Source organism: Anarrhichthys ocellatus, unplaced genomic scaffold (assembly GCF_004355925.1).
Source record: "Anarrhichthys ocellatus isolate YVR2014 unplaced genomic scaffold, GSC_Weel_1.0 scaffold16, whole genome shotgun sequence".
NCBI lineage: Eukaryota > Metazoa > Chordata > Actinopteri > Perciformes > Anarhichadidae > Anarrhichthys > Anarrhichthys ocellatus.
Genome location: NW_022280046.1, coordinates 1,181,413 through 1,201,687, shown reverse-complemented (window position 1 = coordinate 1,201,687; position 20,275 = coordinate 1,181,413). Strand labels below are relative to the sequence as shown.

The window sequence follows — 20,275 nt, the reverse complement described above, 5'->3', positions numbered from 1 at the left end:
CTGTCAACAACTCAACGTGGCGAGCATATCAGTGGGTTGACTGGTCATCTACACTACATACAGTAAGCTACTGTAAGCAAAACTAGTTTAATCATAGAGGCCGGACTCTTAAGCGAAACACTATCCATGTTCTAAGGAGGAGTCAAAAATAACATTTGGCAAGATGACATTTATTTTCTACTTGTGTCAAGATTGACATATTGCACTCATGACAACAACTGCTCTAATACCTTTGAACATGCCACGTAAAGCAGTGGAGAAGCTTAAGAATTAGCAATCATGTAATGGCACATAGTGCTGAGATGATTAAATAAGGTCTTTGGTTAACACAAGCTTAAGAGAATTCAACGTTTTGTTCTACTATATAACATATGTCAGTAGATACCCCTCTGGAGGTTCTGAAGCTTTAATGTGTCTTAGAAAGGCAGTTGCTTACAATGGTTAAATGAGACTACAAAACGTCATCACGTCGACGAGATCGCTTTCACAGCCTTGTATTTGTACTCGAGATTTGAATATTTAATCAATTTTATTCCCAGTTTTTTTTTTTTTTTTTTTTTTTTTTTTTTAATAAGTTTCTTTTTTTTTTTGTTTCCTTCGAGAGAAATTTAGTCTGTTTTGCTTAAAACTTGACTTTAACAATCAATCACCAAAACAGCTGCCGATAATTTTTTTGTTGATCGACTTTCCGATTAATTGGCAAATAGTTTCAGCTCTACACTTGAGTCACGGCGTAACATGTGTGTGTTTTGGCTGGTTGGTCGCCATCCCCCTGATAATCATGAATAAAGCCATTATAAAAGATATGTGAACGGGGCCATAGTTATCCCTTGGACTTAGACACAGACACACACCCTTCCTCCACCTCCCCTCCCCTCCCAGATTAATGCTGGGCTGTCCCTGAGGTTTTTCTGTCACTACCAGCGCTAATACCGTTGTTTCACTACACCCAACCATTCCATGCCAAACCAAGTCAGACCGGGCCAAATCAAACAAAGCCAAGTAGCTGGGCTTCAGTTAAAAAGACACCATCTACCCTTCTTGTCCTGAAATGTTTTAATCTTGGTTCAGCCATGTAAAGCACTTTGTAACTTTGCTTTGAAAAGCGCTTCACAAATAAAAGTGTATTATCATCAATCTATAACTGAAAGGCTGCTGCGTTATTGTGCTGCTATAGAATTGTTTATTTTGTGAGAGTATGGTTTCAACTTTCATGGAAAAACTAGGGTGTAACATTTTGTCCTCAATGTGCTAAGAATGAGGGGAAATATGGTTTAATGTTTTCAACCACACAAGTAAAAGTTTTTTGAAATGCCTTCAGATGATCAGCATGTGATCTTGCTTGAGTTACCACAGCAGGCACATTTCATAACTCGTCATTATAAGGACTTCATTCCGCCAGTATTTAAGTTGCTACATTTAGAGTCTATTCATTTTAATAAGTGCCAACAATGTAAACAATGAGTAAATGAGCAGTTTAGTCTCCAGTGTCGTGTCGCTGAGATGAATTGAAGCCATGAAACAGCTGTGTTGACTGAGAGGAGACAGCATAATCCACACTTCAATTAGACAGAGAGACTGGATGTGGGTGTGTGTGTGTCTGCGCATATGCTGTGGATACCGGTCTATGCACATGGATGTGAAAGTGTGTGTGTGTGTGTGCGTGTCTTGAGTAATCCTGCTTAGTCTGGCGGCTGGGGGAGCAGGTTTAAGTAGTGTGACAGTATATGATGGGCTGGGTGAGGGTTTAATACTAGAACCCCTGTGAACAATAAAATGCACACATACCCACAAGCCTAAATTGTGTCGGTGTGTGTGCATGTGTGGCACAACAGCACAGCCAGTAAGCAATGTGCTTGGGGGATGGTCGTAAGGGGCTGAGAGTAAGATAACAGTGTAAACAAATGAACTAATTTAGAGCAGCTCTGCTCAAACAGCAGGGACACTGTCGTTAATGTGGTCTCAAAGGGTCGACGCACATTACAAGATTTAATTAAGATCTCTCAAACTAATTACACATGACTGCTTTTTACTGGTAGAGTGATTTTCTACGTTATAAAATGGGCTTTCCGTTGTTTGACAGTACTTTATGTGAAGTGTTACAGAGAGTACTATTTAGGGCTGCTTATCAAACCACAATAACTTTCTGTCCTTCTTTGGTTCTCAACCAAAAAGTATTGAAAAGTACCAAAAGCTAGAACTGGATGTTCAGATTTGTAGTCTTATCAACTTATTCTTTGAAGAGAGAGTTCCTGATTTAAATCAAAATGTTGACTTTAGACTGGCAACATTATTGTACAGCTGAACATATGAGAACTTGATATTTAAAGTAAATATCACAAAGTAAGCATTTTGACTTCAGTCTTAAAACTCACTACCAACCAAACCACAGTCAACGTGCTAAATCTTTGTCTTCTTGTATTCCAACCTAACATTAAATAAATGAGGCCTAGTTTGAACACAACAGAGAGAAACATTCTTATTAACATTATTGTTGCCGGTCATAGCAAAATCATCTCTGACAGCTGAATGTTCAAACATGGCTGAAGCAAAATGCCTCTGTGGCTGATCACCAACCCCATTCCCAGAAACCAGATTACAGCATCTGCTTGTCTTAAACACTATATACACACACACACACACACACACACACACACACACACACACACACACACACACACTCATTATACAGACTGTTTGGCCAAATAGGCTTAGCTGAAATGATCCACAAAAGAATCATAAAATGTCAGTGATGTATTCCTAATACATATTCAGGCACACAGAGACAAACAGAAACAGCACTCGAGCGCAGACACAGAGTCTAGCAGACGGACACACGCACACAAAAGAATTTCTCTGATTCACTTTACCTTGCATAACTACAAACCTGCTGATAAAGCAACGCTGGTGTTACTTTAGGTACTGGCATGCACAGAATTTTGAACAAATTGAATGTGGAAAAAGTCACACCACATCACAGCCATGATGATCCCAGTGCAGATACTATTGCTGTATAATCTGCGGGGAAATCGTCCATTCAGTTCATCCGTTTTGTGCAGCAATAAAGCCGTTTAATATTGAAGTTTGAAACGCATGCGCACCTTAAGCGTAGGCGGCGTTTTCACACTGGCCTGACAGTGCAGCGTTTGAGAAAGCCGATCTCCTCAACCTGGCGACACATTCTGCTGACTCCGCATGTCTGTACAGTTGTAAGCTAGTTTACATGGTTTTTCTGCTGCCAAACACAGATTTGTGTAACAATCAAATATACTGGAAGACCAAAAAATTATTACAAATATATTAAATAAATGTAATATATTTTATATATTCAATATATATTAAATATATTTAAAAGAGGAGATGAATTTTAAGCCACCTAACGACAAGTTATTAAAGCCACGGTGGTGAATATGACAAAGTAAAGAACCATAAGAAAAACTTTTAACTTTTTATCCTGGAGGATATTGGCATGCAGCCCGGCATTAAACGCAATCACAAGGCATAAAAAGCATACACACACACACACACACACACAAGATCAAAGAAGAAATAAAGCAATAACCTAGAAAACTATCATCAATATGAAAGTATAAACAAAACAAAGAACTCAAATAAGACCACCAGACAGAAAAAAACTTCCATCTGAATGGAATAAAATAGGGATTAAGTGACCACACGTGATGAAAAGTGACAAATAAAATAGTGTTTATAAGAGGTTGCATCATTCATTAGCTAGTGGTATTAAGGATAATCTAGTGTTGTATACATATGCTTATACATCTCTCTCTTAGTAACTATCATCCTGACTGTATATCGAGTTTAATATTCAAACCCTAAGATATCATTTATGGCTCTACCACTGCATCAAATTGAAACTTCTAGATGTGTTTTGCATGAATCACTTACATATTTTCAGCTCAGTGTTCAAATTCAGAAGCTTTTTAAATCGTGAACCATCGATGAATTTGAAACTTACATAATAAAGGTTTTATTATCAGGCCATATAATCCAGCTCAACAGTTAGTCCTTCTACCGCCTGTATCAGATAGAAGGGATAGCACTTCTTCTTTTATTATCATTAGTCAGGCCTCATGTTGCACAGAAGCAGTTTGAGTAAAGGTTTGGCTGCCTGTTGCATTCAGTTCACTGGGCTGGAGGTGGATCCCCAAAGTGAAGCATTTAGTAAAGATTTGACATTCAAGCACAGTCTCCATTACACATTATCTGGAAATGTCTTTACCTCATAGTAAAGCTATTTACCAAGGTATTAAGTTTCTGTTATTTTGTTGTTTAAAAAAAAAGGGCCTGTTTTGGGTTTTTGGGGGCGAACATTCCTGAGAAATTGGTCACTGAAACACAGCCTGAAATAGAACCACAGACATATTTGCTTTCTATTATGGTTGTTCAGGGTTTCTATAAAAAGCAATGGAATAACTATTGGCTCAGAGGATAAACTTGCTGGCCTGTGAAACATTTTTCTGCATATCTTAATCATGACCATTCATTTTAATTATTATGTATGCACTACAGTACCGACACGGTTTTACCCAGGTTTCCTCTGCATCAAAAGTGAATGTGTACTTCACTGATAGTTTTTAAAAGTATATATCTATGGATCTTTTTTTTTGCAAGAGAGCTGGTACATCAATCAAAACAGTCCTTAGTGTTTGTACATGACTGGTACAGTTCAACAGCTCAAAATGTTTACTTTCCTCAATCATATCAATGCACAAATACAAAAACAGGGATTTATTAAAATTCATAGATGAACCGAAAAATAATTAGACGTCAAAGTGCGACAATGTGTGTGGGTGTGAGGTCTGCAAAGACATGCATGACTGCAAAATGGCTTCGGTCGTGTTTCTAAGCAACGTGCACATCCACTGCTCTTCCCTTTCTTCTCTCATGCCGCCTACGACGGGGCTATTTCAGTGACGACGAGCATTCCACTCCAACAGCATCTATCTCACACCGTTTACAACCCTTACTGGAACAACACTGGTTTCGACTGCTAAACACCCGGTAAAGGTGAGGCATGTTACGCTCTGAGGGGGGGGGGAACTACCGTGACCTTGCTGCCCAATTCTGGACTCAACATTTTCTAGAACAATGGACGCTATTGTACTCCCCCACATAGCCGACTGAATTTGCAATAACTTACTAATATAGCAGATCCATGTAAAATGGCAGGCTGTTAAAGATTAAATCAGACACTTATTTGCGTCTGTATTCCTTATAAAGAGTTTTAAATCTGCATTTGAATGTTCCTCGTGATGATCTCTTCAAAAGCAGAGGTATTGCTCTCCACACATCCATGCACTAAGTTATGCATTGCAGTATATTGTGGCTATAATTGAGTAAAAGCAGGGATGTAGTCCACCTAATTGTTCCTCTGTTGGACGGCATCTCTCTCAACAGAGCTCACCCTCCTGCCCTGCCACACACTCCTAATCTCATGGAAGCTGCCCACATAAACCAACTATCTCATTTAGTTGGCATTCTTCTCTCCATTCGCCAACTTCTCTACTTCTGATACTCCCTCATCCCATAAAATGCATCCCATTCATCCCCAACCCTCCAGCTTTTTCCTGTCTGGCGTTTGGCTCTGTGTCATTACGGTCACTGTGACAACAGATGAGTCAGACGCCGTGGAGACGCCTCACTTCCTGTGAGCGTAGAGTATCTGAGACTGTGAGCGAATGAATGACTGCACCAATACTGAGAAAGTCCTCCCTAAAGACTGATTCATAGTCCGCAGGATCAACTCCTCATCTGGAGTCAAAGTATCTCGGGATATTTGTGGTCTTTGTAGGAAAGATTGCATCACATGTGGATCACCTTCCAGAGTGACTCAACGCGTCTGTATAAAAGGTCTGTGTTATGTCGCAGACACCATTGATCATGGTTTCTCATGCTCATGGTCCCGTTTTTAGGTCCTACAATTCTCATGACACCCGCAATCAGACCTGACAAGTTGTCGTGTTTAATTGAGCAAGGCATACTTTTTTTCTGTTTACAAGAGCCCGGAGGAAGCTCTAAATGGATTACACAGACGTTGTGATTAAAATCTATTTCTTCTATTTTTTCTCCAGCTTATTTATTTTTTCATAACAAAATATCAGCAAGCAGTAAAGGGTTGCTGCTGACCCAAGGTTGAGGAAATCTGCCATAAATCATCCGCAACTGCTCAAGGCATAAATACACAGACACTGACTCAGCCATGCAGACACACACATGTGCACACATGGTTGCATGAACAAGTGTTGCAGTACTTACATCGGTTTTTCTAAACTTTGCTTTGAGGCTCTTCATGTTCAGTCCGGTCCATGCAGTCACACGCTCAATCACTCAGTCAAGGCTGTGAAGAAGAAAAAAAGGCAGATGTTTAAACTCAACCTCAGTGATGCTTACCTCCATTCCACATGGGATTTTTGTGTTTCTGGAAGACTAAACTACATAATTTATGTGACACTATATCCACACAGGTTACACTCAATATGAGGTGCAAATGTGCAGCGCAGCAGCAGAGATTTACCGTGGCAGTCGTCTACAGCCTTAATAAATCACAACAGTTTGACACTGTCAAAAGCAAATGTGTACAACGTTTTCATAATGAATTTGATGGTCGCAGCCCTCTGTATTCGATCTGTAACGAATCTGAAGCACTTTTACATTCAATGATTACTTTCCCATCAATGAGTAGTTTCAGGGAATAGACTTTGCGCAACACATGCAATTCTAATTTAAACCTGTTGTTGGAAATTATATCCGGCTCTGTATTGTTTCCTATAAGGATGTTTTAAATCACCACAAACCCCTTGGGGATGTCTGGTGACTGTATTTTTGCACCTTAACTGGCTCTAGCAGTTTCCAATGTTTCATGCCTGAAATGACTCATTGGTAGTCATTGGTAGTGATTTACTCCCAAAATATCAAAAGAGCATTCCAGGCAAGATTAGTCTACTCACTCACTTCATTTATATTATTATTATTTCCAGGTCCCTCTGTGTCTGCTTGTATTTCAACTAAAGAGAACCATGCAAGCAACTTGAGCCTCTTTGCAATGAAAGCTGGCAGTTAGGTCCTGAAGGAATAATATTTTTAAAAAAAATGTCTGCATTTATAAATGTTTTTTGCAGACAAAAAGCATACATTAGAAAGTTATTCCGATGTCAAAGAGTCTTTAGATGGGCAGACAATGTGTTCTTTGGTTTTGTTGTAGGTGCTTGCATCGAGGACAGCCACGTCTCGGCTCCTCTGGCAGCATTCAAGCCAACGAGGTTAACATACCTTTGCCTACCGCATGCAAATCTTCATGTTGTGTAAAATACCAGCAGCCCACTAATGGCGAATGGGCTGAAAACAGCAATTAAGAAGTGGTGGTGGATTGCGAACGTATTATATGTCAAACAAGTCAAGATGTCAAACAAATGTGTTGTCTCACGGTTAGAATGCAAACTCAAGTTAACTACTGAATCAATTGTTAAACTTTCTACTGGGCCACGAATTAAAAACTTTATCAGCACAGTTTATCAAGTAGCTTTCTTGCGCATATTTGCATACTGCGCCTCAAACAATGGAAGTTATGTGATTGCATGCAGAAACATGGGTATGAGGCTGCAACTCGTTTAGCACAAAAAGTATCAAATGCGCGCGACGTGCGTCATTGTGCACAAACAATCGGATTGGGCAATTTGTAACAGGAGCTTTACGCGTTTAATTTACAACCGAGATTTACAATCAGTTAGTTGCGAGGCTTTTAAAAAAACGATCATCGGTTCGACCAACAAGTAAATGTTACTTACATGATATGAAATCACTGGACACACTTACCCAGTTATGAGTCGCAGGAGGGCTGGACACATAAAAAAAAAAAAACTGTTTTGTGCCAAAAACAGAGTAGCTACGGAACCGGTGAGAAATGAACGAGCCGTTGTTGTCGAGCAGGCGGATGCATAAAGGAGTAGAAAACAGTGCGCTCCGACACACTGGCCCGGATCGGCCCGCATACATTAACAGTTGTTCACTTACTCCTGCCTGTCTCTCGCTCGCTCGGGACTCTACTCAAAAAGCTGTTGCCCGGTTTAGGAAAGTGACGTCACCCAGTGCTCTCGTGACCGCGGCAAGCGAGCGAACGAGCACTCTTCTTCTCTCCATTGTGCTCCATTCACGTTCTGGTTAAGGGGGAAGGTATTTCCCACACAGCTCACACAGCTAGAATACAGTGAAGGTGAATATAATAAAACACGTCTTGTTCTTTTGCTGACATAACTTTTTTGTTTATTAACCACTGTGCATATGTTTCAGATTGTTAACCAGACCCCTGAACTCCCATGACCAACTAACATCAAACTTATTAAGCTCCCAAACGTTGGATCATATATGTCCCATAATGCAGCTCTCCTGTGGATCCATAGAGGACTCAGCTTTTGTTTTTACCGGCTATGTAGCAGCCTACACACAGTGTGTGAACTAGTCTTTACGTGTAAGACCTGAGTGCATCATCTCTAAGGTTGAGAAACAAGTCGATTTGATGATATGTCGCAACAGCAATGCAATACAACTTATTAAAGCAGGTAAGGACGTGTCTGGGCTGTATGGTTGTGCTGTTGATGTTCGGGATAATGCTACTGGTCTATCCCTTCTGTCTGTGTGTCTGGTATAATAAACAAAAAATATTCAAAGCAAGTATTCAAATCTTTTGATTTACACCCGATGTCTATTTCAGTATATACCATTTATATAACTGTCTGTGGTGGTCTATTCGGGTTGTCCTATCTGAATATATTTCCTAAATAAGTATGAACAGTAATTTGAAATTATGTAATTTTGATATCTATGTTTAAATAATCAGAGAAACGAAAAAAAAATTAGCTCTAAGGTTAGTCTGCTAAACCAAGGTGTGGCCCCCTTTATACACAATTTTGACTCAACAGGTATGACTCCAGTTCATAGACCAACAAAGAATGTTTGCAGTGGCATGAAGTTTTAGTAGACATGTCAGGACAGTGGCATCTAGTGGAGAATCTATTTACTACATTGTTGTTCTGTATTATGAATAATAATAAAGTGAACGTTAAAAGTGTCACACAAGCCGCACAAACAAAGGCTATTTTCACAGGCCTTTATATATTCATGTATACATGTATCAAAATGTATCAAAATGTGTCAAAATGACCTAGAAAATACTGAGATTTAATGAAAGACGTCATTGTCATGCGATTAAAAACAAAGAGTATTTATCTGCAAGATAGAGCTTTCCCCCACAGTTGGCCTTCAACAACCCGCTAATGTGGGAGGGGGAACAATTGAGTCTCCCATCTTATGGATGTTCATGCACGGTCTCACTTTAACATTTTCAAAGACAATTTGCGTTAAATTGGCATTTCTAAAAAAAAATCACCGAAGTGCATTCTTCACGGCTGCGTGCTCCGGGAAGCCGTCGACTGTCGAAGAAAGCGGAAGTGGTGATAGGGAGAAATTTCATTGCGGATGTGGTGTCCTTTGCTCCACTGAGAAGGGTGCTGGGCCATCAAAACAAAAACAGGAGTCACACACAGGCAGTAGCTGGAGTCACTGAGAGCTACTGCCAGCAGATATCAGTCTGCTGTGTCACCATGCTACTGAAATCATGTTGCATCTACAGCGTCGGAGTTGTTGCTGTTCTTCTTCTCATCTCGGGGATTTCTTTGGTCTTGTCTAACGTGTTTCCACGTCTCCTACAGTCGGTGGTTGAAAAGGTGAACAACTGATTTTGGATCACGGTTTATAACGTTAGATAATCGCATAAACATCAAACACAGGCTGCTTAGTTTCGATTTCGCCTCTGAGTTTCACAATGGGAGTAGTGGTCGGAAAGCTTTAACTCTTGGTCTTTAACTGACTTATAACGTTTAATGTTTTACGAATGACTTAGATTTAGGAATGCTATTTCAAAAGACATGTTGTAGCTTCTGCCAATACTGTAATAGACGACTATTAAGCCATGAACTAGGCTGACCTTATGTCTGTAGCTGTTTGGGGCGTGGTGGGGGGTAGCCTTTAGTATCATATCAGTTTGGTTTAAACTTAAAAATGTATCTGATCTGATGATTATTTTGTATTTTCACTAGCATTCACATCATTACTATAAGGTTTTACATATTCAAATCTGACGTTAACCCTTGTATGTACTTGGCAAGTTGTTATAGTCTATTCCTGCTTTGTGGCATCATCACCTCTTTGGCCTCATTTAATGTGAATTAAATGCTCTATCATCCAAATGGTGATGTCAGGACTTGCAGCGGCGTTTGTCATATGATGTGAGGACAGCTTAGTCAGCAGGAAACTATTTGTCTGAAGTTGCACATCTTTCTCGCAGTAAAAGTAACTCACTGCTTTGTCCTCCGTAGGAAGTCGTTTTGAAGAATGGCACGGAGGCGTTCGAGGCCTGGGAGAATCCGCCGGCACCTATTTACATGCAGTTTTACTTCTTTAATCTGACCAACCCCCTGGAGGTGCTGGATGGGGATAGGCCTGCTGTGGTGGAGATTGGTCCATACACCTACAGGTGAGTGAGGGAAAGGATAAAGGCCTCCTGAAAGACGGGGATGCAAACACCTTTGCAATCAAGATTCCTCCTAAACTATCATACATGACTATAGTTAAACAGCAGAAGCCAAGTCAATTCAGTAAAACATTTCAAAACCAACTTACCAGCTGATTATAGATCATACAATGGAAACAAAGTCTGTCGTCTTTCAAGGGACAAAGGGGCCAAATAGCTGATGATGAGATTAACTGGAACACAGAAGAAAGGAGACAAAGATACACGGCAGGGTTGAACATGACGGCAAAAAATACATTAGCAATACATTATATACTATAATACAAAGTGTAAGTATATACAGTAAGTCTACAAAGCAAAGCAAACATTTCCTGAATACCATTCAACATCAAACTATTTGAATAATTCTTGACTTGAATGACTGATGGCCACACCCTGAAGGTGTCGAATGAATTACAGCAAGACGTTTTTTACGATGGTAAATTTAGATTTACATAAATGGTGTGACTGACTACCGTGCATCATTTGGGAAATCCTCCCTTTCACTCCGACAGTTTGTGCTTTCAGTAAGACAAAGTCCGTACTGTAAATACTTGACAAAATATAACTTCTGCCATTGTCGTCAGAAATGGCTGTGACTGAAGCAGAAAGATATTTGTGCGGCCTCGTCTGTGGCTAGCTTGAGGCAGCTCGTTCGCCTCTCGTCACAGACAGACACAGTAGCTTTGTACAGATATCAAATTGTCCAGCTGAGAAATAAGAGTTGCATCACCGAGATATTTATCATTTCCTTTCCTTCTTTTCTGCCAAAAAGCGTCTTACTGTGCCAAAAAGGCAATTCTTTAACATCATGGTAACTATTATTTGCCCATCCATTACCCAAAATAACCCTGTGATCTTTTTACACACCTGTAGAATTAAATCAATAAAGGAAATTACTTTAAATGAAACCCTGATTCATGCTACATTTAAGTAACATTTAAATATGATTTTCAATGCAGAACTTTATAATTATTTAACAATAGTCATTTCTCTGCAGTCTGAGATGCAGATGCAGCATGTTTAGTAAATGTGAGATTCTTGGCCAACTATTTAAGGTTTTTATTTCTATTTCTTAATATATTTGGCTGCAGCACTGTAACAAAGGACTCTAAAGAGTTATTTCCACACTAACCCAGTTGTTATATTTTCCTGCACAGAGAGTACCGGCCCATGGAGCAAGTGGACTTCCAGGATAACGGCACTAAAGTCGCCGCTGTCAACATGAAGACCTACATATTTCAGCGCAACATGTCCCGAGGTCCGGAGAGTGAACTCATCAGGACGGTCAACATCCCCGCAATGGTGAGCCACAGGAATCTATCAACTGCTGGAGTTGTTTGATAATACTTTATTATTGTGTCACAGTAGTATTATTTTCTAGTTTATTGATTTTATTGGCAGCAACACACAAACAAGGAAGTTGTGTTGTATTCATAGTATTTAGTATTTCATAATATTTTAAGGTAAGATATGAACGATCAATAGATAAATATGTCTTCCATGTAACTAAAAGGAGTAACATTACTTTTGAAACAATTAATAAATACTTTACGCAGTGGAGTAACAACACAGTCACAGGTTAAAGCTATTTATTGCATAATATACAATAAATCACTGACTCTAAGGCCCAAAATCTTACGGGATTATTTTGGTAGCCACAAAAGAGTAAACATTTTGTTCAAAACTGTTATTATGTTTATGATGTTTAGAATTCATAAGATTTATAATAAGATCTTATTTTGTTCCCTCCAGCTTTAACATTTATTTTTGCGTTAATAGATGTGATTTTTCTTTTACGGTTAGAAAAATATAGTGAATGATTCATTGTACCACTGAGACTGATAATATGCAATGTTGTGCTACTGTAAGGTGAACACTCGTAAAGATTAAAAACATTTTATTTCAGTAAATGATTTATTCCATTACATAGTCGTCTTCAAGGAACTTGTGCAACTTAGCTTTTTACACAACAGGTTGTCTTCCCTTTCTTTTTCCTGGTAGACGGTGATGGAGAAATTCAAGGACCATGCGTTCATAGCCAATATTATATCCTCCTACATGTCGGGCACCGGTGTAGGCCTGTTCACCACCCACACAGTGGGAGAGCTACTGTGGGGATATGAAGACGGCCTGCTCAAAACTCTCAAAGCTCTACAATCTGACCTGGATGATGTTTTCGGACTCTTCTATAAGGTTTTATTCAAGCATATGAATACATCATTATACATTTTGTTCAGACTGGAGTGTTTATTCATAAAGACTTAGAATAAAACTTCACGTTTCTTGCATGCGAGTTTGTTGAACAGCTGTTCATTCCCCCCCCCCCCGTACAGAGCAATGCTTCCAACGATGGTGAATACGTCTTCTTCACCGGTCAGCAAGACTACAAGGACTTTGCCAGAGTGGATACGTGGAACGGTGAAAGGTAATTGTCTCCACTCACCTGCAGCAAAAGAAATGACAGTGAATGAATGAGAATTATCTCTGGCTCTGTAAAGCCAATCAGTGAGAAACATTGACTACATGTTTCGATGGATGAGCGATTGTATCAGTACCACAAAGGCATGTGATCAATGCTTGTTTGATAACATTAAGGGGTTTTTCCTGCCATTGTCATATCACAGTCCATGTGTGTCTTTCATCGGAGTTAATGAGTTCAAAAAGCTACACCAATGTTAATCCTCTCTTTTACACTTTTCTTTCACTTTTGTCGTTGTTTTAAAAGTGAAAGAAAAGTGTTGTGTCTGTCAGTGAGGTATCACAATGATCTTCCATTATTCTCTCTCTTGCAAAGATTTGGATGACAGGATCAATGGCACTCTCTTATCTGTCAGTTGAATACAAAGCGTTTATCATCTGTTTAAAACATTTAAAAATACTTTTAAACTTTTCTAACTATTTGGTTCGTAGTCCTTCAATGAAACGGAATGAATGATACAAAATGTATTATTGTTTTTTGTGTGTATGCGTGCAGCACGATGAGTTGGTGGACATCTGATGAGTGCAATATGATCAATGGAACCAATGGAGCCTCTTTCCACCCAGTCATCACCAAGAATGAGACTCTCTACATGTTCGCCTCTGACCTGTGCAGGTGAGTAGACTGGCTGCTCGAAAATCATATCCCAAAACTCCAAAAATTTGGCATGCATATCAGGACTGGTGAAAAATGTGATATTTTATGGGTCCCATGCTCGAGTATGACATAATTGCTCGCTAGCGCCCCCTAAAAGTTGGAAAGGCAAGCCAGTGGCCAGTTATCAAAAGCGTCACGTTTGATGGAACGGCGTAGCCGCGGCGTGGCAGCCAATTGATTTACGTGACTCCCCGTTAAACAACAAGCTGATGTTACTCCACTGGACTTGCTCAAATCCGTCCCAAACTTGCCATGCTTGATAAAAGTCACGGTCTGAAGATGTCAACAAGCTCATTTTCACTCATTTCCACCTATTGGCCAAAGGAAATCCGCGTTTTGTAACAAACGGCATCCGATTTACATGACGTGTACATGATGTGGTTGACACTTGATATAGAGCAACATAATGCATGTTTGCACCACACAGTGGATACAAGAACTGGTGGAATATTTGCAGTACAAAATTTCCCAGCGTCACACACTCCACGCTGTCCGATGGTCACAGAAATTGTCTCGGCGTCCCGCCAGTACCTCCGACGAGGGCCCGTAATTTTGTTTGGTTACTTATTGAGCACAGCTGACCTTTTCAGCTTTAGGTGCTATATGAAAGATTTAAATTAGATGTGATTTTCTGCTTATTCTTTTTCTGGTCTTATCTGCCTGGCTTGAGTTGGCTTGTGTAATGGCTCCCCCCTCAGTCTTCCTAAGCCTTTCCCTCAGCATTATTCATGTCTGGGTATGGGATTACCAATTCAGCCGGGCTGGTTGCATGGTTGATCAGTGTTGGCCTCTTTAATGAGGTCACTGTTAGCGAACTATTTATTTAGTGCTGCTTAAAACAACTAATATCAGCTTCTCTCATATCAGAACTGAGAGTCCATCACATGCAGGTAAACTAACTGACAGACAGCCAAGGTTTATAAGGTGGTAACATGTTAGACCAGCACAACCTTTTAAACTCTTTGGTAAAACCTCTTTGTGCTGTGCGGGTTTTCAGTAAATCAGCTTAATACATAGCTCGTGTACAAAATGCGTGCAAAACCCCCTCTCCTTTGTTGCACTTCCAGCCTTACAGAACTTATTTGTGCCTGCAAAGATTAACCAGCATCTGTCTCTGTTTGCAAGGTCTCTGTACACTCTGTATGAGGAGGACGTGACGGTAAAGGGGATCCCCGGGTATCGCTTCAGTCCCCCAAGCGAGGTTTTCGCCAATAAGACCGTGAACCCGGCCAACGCAGGCTTCTGTGTCCCCGCTGACAATTGCCTGGGCTCTGGCGTGCTGAATGTCAGCCCATGTAAACAAGGTAGGAAGTGCATTAAGCAGCTGTTCTGTATGAAAAGCCAGAAGAACATTTCGTCGTGTCACTCAGGGACCTGTTCTTTAGAACGCTGTTTCATCACGTTGTTGTCCTGAATGGGCTCTGCTCAGTATCCTTCACAATGGTTTTCTAACTGAATCTTTTGTGTGTTTAGGAGCTCCCATCATCATGTCTTCACCACACTTCTACCAGGCAGATGAGAGATACATTCAGGGTGTATTCGGCATGAGGCCTCAGAAGGAGGAGCATCAGACTGCGATTGATATCAATCCGGTAGGACTTTCAACTTTAATGCTTAAAAAATACATGTTTCAAGACATATAAAAGTATTTTTGGAATAATAATGTAATGTGATGTAATTTGTGTACACCTTGTTTTGAGCCTTTCTTTACTTTATACCGTCATGTTCCATGGAGAATCTGATATGTACAGCTCAAACTTTCAAAGACAGTGACATTCATGTTTCCCACTAGATGGGGAACTAGCTCAGCTTTGTGCCTGCGAGCCCACGGTGACCTTAATAAGAAGCAGTGGTAAACAGTAGTTAAAGATTAAAGCAGACATGGAACGGAGCTGTCACCAAAGATAAACTCCAACAGCTCATATCATGCGTAATACTGTAATAATTTGATTGAGCCTGTGATAAATATACAATAGAGAGAAGCAGATTAAAGTTTATATCCTGCATATATAAACTGCCATCATGATGTAGTATGTTTGAGTTAAGAAATGCAGAGCCGTATAATGTGATGCATCACATACCTTAGTGCAACATTTATATGTTGTCTTACAGTGTTTTTGAAATACAATCCAAGATGAAAACAATGAAAGATGTACAGTAATTGAGTATTATGTCAAAGAATGGGTTTTTATGGTTAATAAATTGGTCATAGTGATTAACTCTTGCTATAACAACTTTTTTCTGTTAATAGTTAATATTTTCTGTCAATATGACACCAGTTGGACTCCTGCAGGGAAGCAAACAGACTGCTAAGACGTAAAAAAGTCTAAAAAAAATGGATTGTGATGTACGATTATGAATTATGATTATGACCGTGAAATATTTAAGTCAAAGGTTGTTGACGAAAATATGTGAAGAAGAACAATTAGTCACTTTGCCTCATCCAGCATGCAATTGTTCATGTACACTTTGCTACGGTGGAGGCATCGTAAGTTAAAAGTCTTTGAACCCAGTGAACAAGCTTTTGTTTGGACTGTTCTGTTACCTCATGGGTAGAGCAAACCACCTCCGCTGCCAGCGTCAGGGCTTTGATTTTTAATTCAGATGTAAGCAGACACATCTCTGTTACACGATTTGCACAGAGATTTTGAGCATAATACACACTGTCTTGGCAACATGTGATATTGGTGCAAAATATGCTCTAATGAGGCATAAATGTTCATACATCACGGTGTATAAATCTGCACACAGATCAGTGCTGTTAAGTTTTTCCCTCAAACAAAGTTTCATTCTGTTTTTGCAGCTAACAGGAATCATCCTACAGGCAGCAAAGCGGCTCCAGGTCAACGTGTTTGTCGAGAAGATCCCCACCTTCAGGTACTTGGCTCATTCCCTTCACACGTCTCTTGTTATTGCACCTGTTGGCATCAACCCCACTGTCGGCATGTTGGCTTAAATTAAACTGTCTTAGTCTAGGAAGGGTTGCCAACGAGGTGACTGTAAAGCAATCATGCCACCATCACCCATACGAGTGGACTTTTGGACAGTCGTGGCTCACTTGTTGTTCATCTACTTGGCATCCGAAGGAGCAAACGATCTCGATATAATCTTGAGATCAGACGTAACCGATGAACATGTTGTCAAACTTTATGCAGACAAGTTAAACGTAAGCTTCACGTGAACCGCATGCCCAGAAATGTAGTCGTTGGAGGACGTTAACAGTTGTCTGAATGTCTCTTTGCCATTTATACATTTAAACATAGGTGAATTTTTCTGATTATTAATACAGATAACGCATGCAAAATGATGATAGTGGGTAAAACATTGTGATACAATCATTTTCTTTTTCTTTCAGACAAACAGGAAATGTGCGGACAGTGACTTTTCCTGTGGTTTATCTCAATGAGGTACAAACACACCAATTTGTCATTCAGTCATAAATTATATACATGAAATGGCAGTATGTGTATCTACCACTGGCACTTGTGCTGAACCTCTACTCTCACCCTCCTGTGATCTTCTTAGAGCGTCGTCATCGATGACGCGTCGGCCATGAAGCTGCAGAAGATTCTTGTCAAGCAGAACGTCGTGGTGAACATTCCGTTCATGTTCATCGGTCTCGGCATCATTCTGGGAGGAGTCTTCATGTTCCTGATGTGTCGACAGAAGGTCCCCGTGGTGAGTGTTTCAGATGGACATCGATGGGTTTGTGAGGTCGTTAGAGCTGCAGTTACTTTCATTATCGATCAATCTGTTGATTATGTGTCTCTTGAACAGATTCATTCTTTAGTCCATGGAATGTCAAAACAAATTGCTTTGTCTTGACTAACAGTACAAAACCAAAAGATATTGAAGTTTAAAAATATAAAACACAGGAAAACTATTTGCTTCTGCTCGATTAGAGTACCGTAAAGATAAGCCCGTTTTCAGAATTGTTGTTAATTCACTATTGATTGATCGATTCAATTAAATAATCATTTTAACTCTAGTGGGCATGTAGAAAAAAAGCATTAAAAATGTAAAACATTTCTTTAAATTATCATTAGATAATGTTATAGTGGAAATGGTCAATGTTACATATGTATTATTGTACATTAAATATGTTAGATATCTGTATGTACAGTATGTTAATTAATATATATGTTTTTCCACAATCTCCTAAATGAACGTGTTTGTGTCTGGTTTCATTTTTCAGAGCACTGCAGCAGAGCGAGAGCCCCTGCTCTCGTCATAGTAGTCAGCAGCATGTAAAAAGAAGGAGGGTTGCCATATTTGCAGTAGAATTTCACATTTCATGGGTTCAGTGGATCGGCCATTTTTGCCATTAACACCCAAGTAATAGTTCCCATTATAATTCACAATTCCACATTTTAATCTGGTGTTTTTAATCCAGCGGTTTTAGGAAACAAAGTGAAGGTTTGTTACAGGGATGGGGTTAATGTTTTCCTTACAATACAGTTGTAATGATCATGAAAATACCCCCTTTTTAAAATTAAATCTTAAATATATTTTTTTTATAATTTATTGGATTTTGGATTGAAACGTGAATTGAGTAGATTAAGTGTGTGCGTGTGCATGTGCATGTGCATGTGTGTGTGTGTGTGTGTGCGTGTGTGCGTGTGTGTGTGAGAGAGAGAGAGAGACCACAAGATGAATGGCTATAGAACTGAAATAGTGACGAAGGAATATTTTCAGCGTGTTTTTTTTAAATGGGCCAGTAATCAGTTTTTAGCACGGTCTGGTGAGATTGTTGATGCATCAATAAGGAGAAAGTTTATACAGCTGTTCAATGCAGGAGAAATATCCTTTCCCTCTTCACGTCAACAATTCACATTTTTGTATTGTTCGCAAAACACGAGCAAAGTGTAAGCTGTGCAAAACAACTGCATAATCCACAACATATAAATGGCATAATATGGAATCACATCCAAAAGTATTAAACAATATCAGTATAAAGAGAACAGTTTTATTTGGTGCACTGTACGATATCTTCTTTTCCCTAATTCCAATACTTTGCCATAAATGTGTGATTTAGAGTTTTACTATTAATATTATCCTGAAATCTCATGTTAGTGACACTACTGTTGTCAAATATGTTGACAAACAGAAAATGTTGTTTTTCCTTTTAACCACTAGGAAATGTTCATGATTTGTATGGTTAAATGCTGCACTGCTTAACAGCCTTGTATCCAATTATTGTAACTTTATTGTAAGTTTTTTTTCTAATTTCCATCATTGCTGATTAGATTAAAATGAAATAGATTGTTGTTGTCCAGAACTACATAGAGTGTGACTACAAATCACTATTTCACACTCCTCACTGACAGGTCGCCTTTTGTTCCCTTTGTTTTGGTCTTTGTTAATGTGCAACAGAGATTATTGTTTACAATACTACTCCTACATAGTAAAATCAATATGTAACTACTGTTTACGTACTCTCAATAGGTCACATATAACAATGTGCACATTGTCTTGCCACTTGCTACAACTTTAATAAACTTGGTGTGCTTCACATTATCTGAGGGTGTGTTTTCTATTTCCTCCTTCACAAATTGCCAAATGTTTTGATAAAGGGTTGAATAGTTTGTATAAAGTCCACCAGTAAATCATGAATCGCCTTATGACTAACTTCAGGGGCTGGTCCAACAAAAATGACACACACACACACACACACAGAGGTGTGTGTCAACAGATGAATCATTATAACTAATAGTTGTACAGTCATACATCTATTAACCTGATATGTAAATAATGACTTTTTGTTAACATTTTTAAGGGTGGTAGCGTTTTAAACTCAATTACCATAAAATGTTCCTCTGTGAAATTATAACTCTTACTGGAGCCTACTCCAACAATTTAGCGTTGCACACACTCATTTTACTTTTTCATTCCATGTGAACACCTGCTGCGTACATTACCCACAATGCAAGTCTACCGCCAACTGGTTGGTAATCATTCTTTATAATGTATGATATGTGTTATGCTAGTAGCTGCTAGCCTCAAGCAGAGGAGCGGGCTCAACTCTTACTAACTCCACGCCAAGACATATTTCCAGCAGTAACTCCACATAAAATAACAATTGGTGTTTTCATAGAAATATCACGTTCATTAGCGAGCTTTAGACATTGGGGTTCGGTGTATTTTTTCACTTTGAACAGAGGAAGTCTTTATGCTGAGCTAAGCTACCTGTCTGGTATCAGTCTTGGCAAGAAAGCAAATAAGCATATTTCCTTTAAGGATGTTCGCTCTTTCACAGCATCGCATTCAAAACATTTAACTTACTTTGGCAAACTTTGCTCACTTTCATCTGCCAAAATATCTCAGCCATTCTCAGGTTCCAAACCAACCGAGGACTGTCGGCCCACAAGAGTTTGCATCTATAAGATTAGTGATAAGCAGTCACATTATGTGGAATCCTCAGGTTCCACATAATTTCCTTCACTTTCCTCCCACAATCCAAAACCATGCAGCTCAGATGAATTGGAGACTGCAGGGGTGATGTAAATTGGTGCATGGATACATTTCTACAGTCCATGATACATGTTAAGGTT

General features: G+C 39.4%; 2 protein-coding genes across 3 annotated transcripts in view; one reads left to right on the top strand and one right to left on the bottom strand.

Moving 5' to 3' along the window:
- rai14 (retinoic acid induced 14) overlaps window positions 1-8,132 on the bottom strand; it is a 35,496-nt gene extending 27,364 nt beyond the window's left edge. For both annotated transcript variants that reach the window (XM_031855559.1, XM_031855560.1), the window contains exons 1-2: window positions 7,834-8,132; window positions 6,277-6,358 (exon numbers count right to left, since the gene is read on the bottom strand). In XM_031855559.1, the coding sequence (XP_031711419.1) occupies window positions 6,277-6,312 (36 nt within the window). In that variant the 5' untranslated portion in view covers window positions 6,313-6,358; window positions 7,834-8,132. The remainder of the gene's footprint in view (window positions 1-6,276; window positions 6,359-7,833) is intronic.
- A 1,214-nt stretch (window positions 8,133-9,346) lies between these two features.
- Window positions 9,347-19,241, top strand: scarb2c (scavenger receptor class B, member 2c). The gene is made up of 12 exons (XM_031855889.1): window positions 9,347-9,740; window positions 10,392-10,549; window positions 11,746-11,890; window positions 12,590-12,781; window positions 12,922-13,013; window positions 13,563-13,682; window positions 14,850-15,028; window positions 15,198-15,316; window positions 16,528-16,601; window positions 17,080-17,131; window positions 17,250-17,402; window positions 17,920-19,241. The coding sequence occupies exons 1-12, from the start codon at window positions 9,618-9,620 to the stop codon at window positions 17,956-17,958; spliced, it is 1,446 nt and encodes a 481-aa protein (XP_031711749.1). The 5' UTR covers window positions 9,347-9,617; the 3' UTR covers window positions 17,959-19,241.
- The last annotated feature ends 1,034 nt before the right edge of the window (window positions 19,242-20,275 follow it).

Excerpts from the sequence above, each read along its gene's own strand:
- scarb2c (XM_031855889.1), top strand. The coding sequence starts at position 9,618 with ATGCTACTGAAATCATGTTGCATCTACAGCGTCGGAGTTGTTGCTGTT. Across the intron at positions 13,014-13,562 it reads GATACGTGGAACGGTGAAAG|CACGATGAGTTGGTGGACAT; the intron begins GTAATTGTCTCC and ends GTATGCGTGCAG. Across the intron at positions 13,683-14,849 it reads TTCGCCTCTGACCTGTGCAG|GTCTCTGTACACTCTGTATG; the intron begins GTGAGTAGACTG and ends TCTGTTTGCAAG.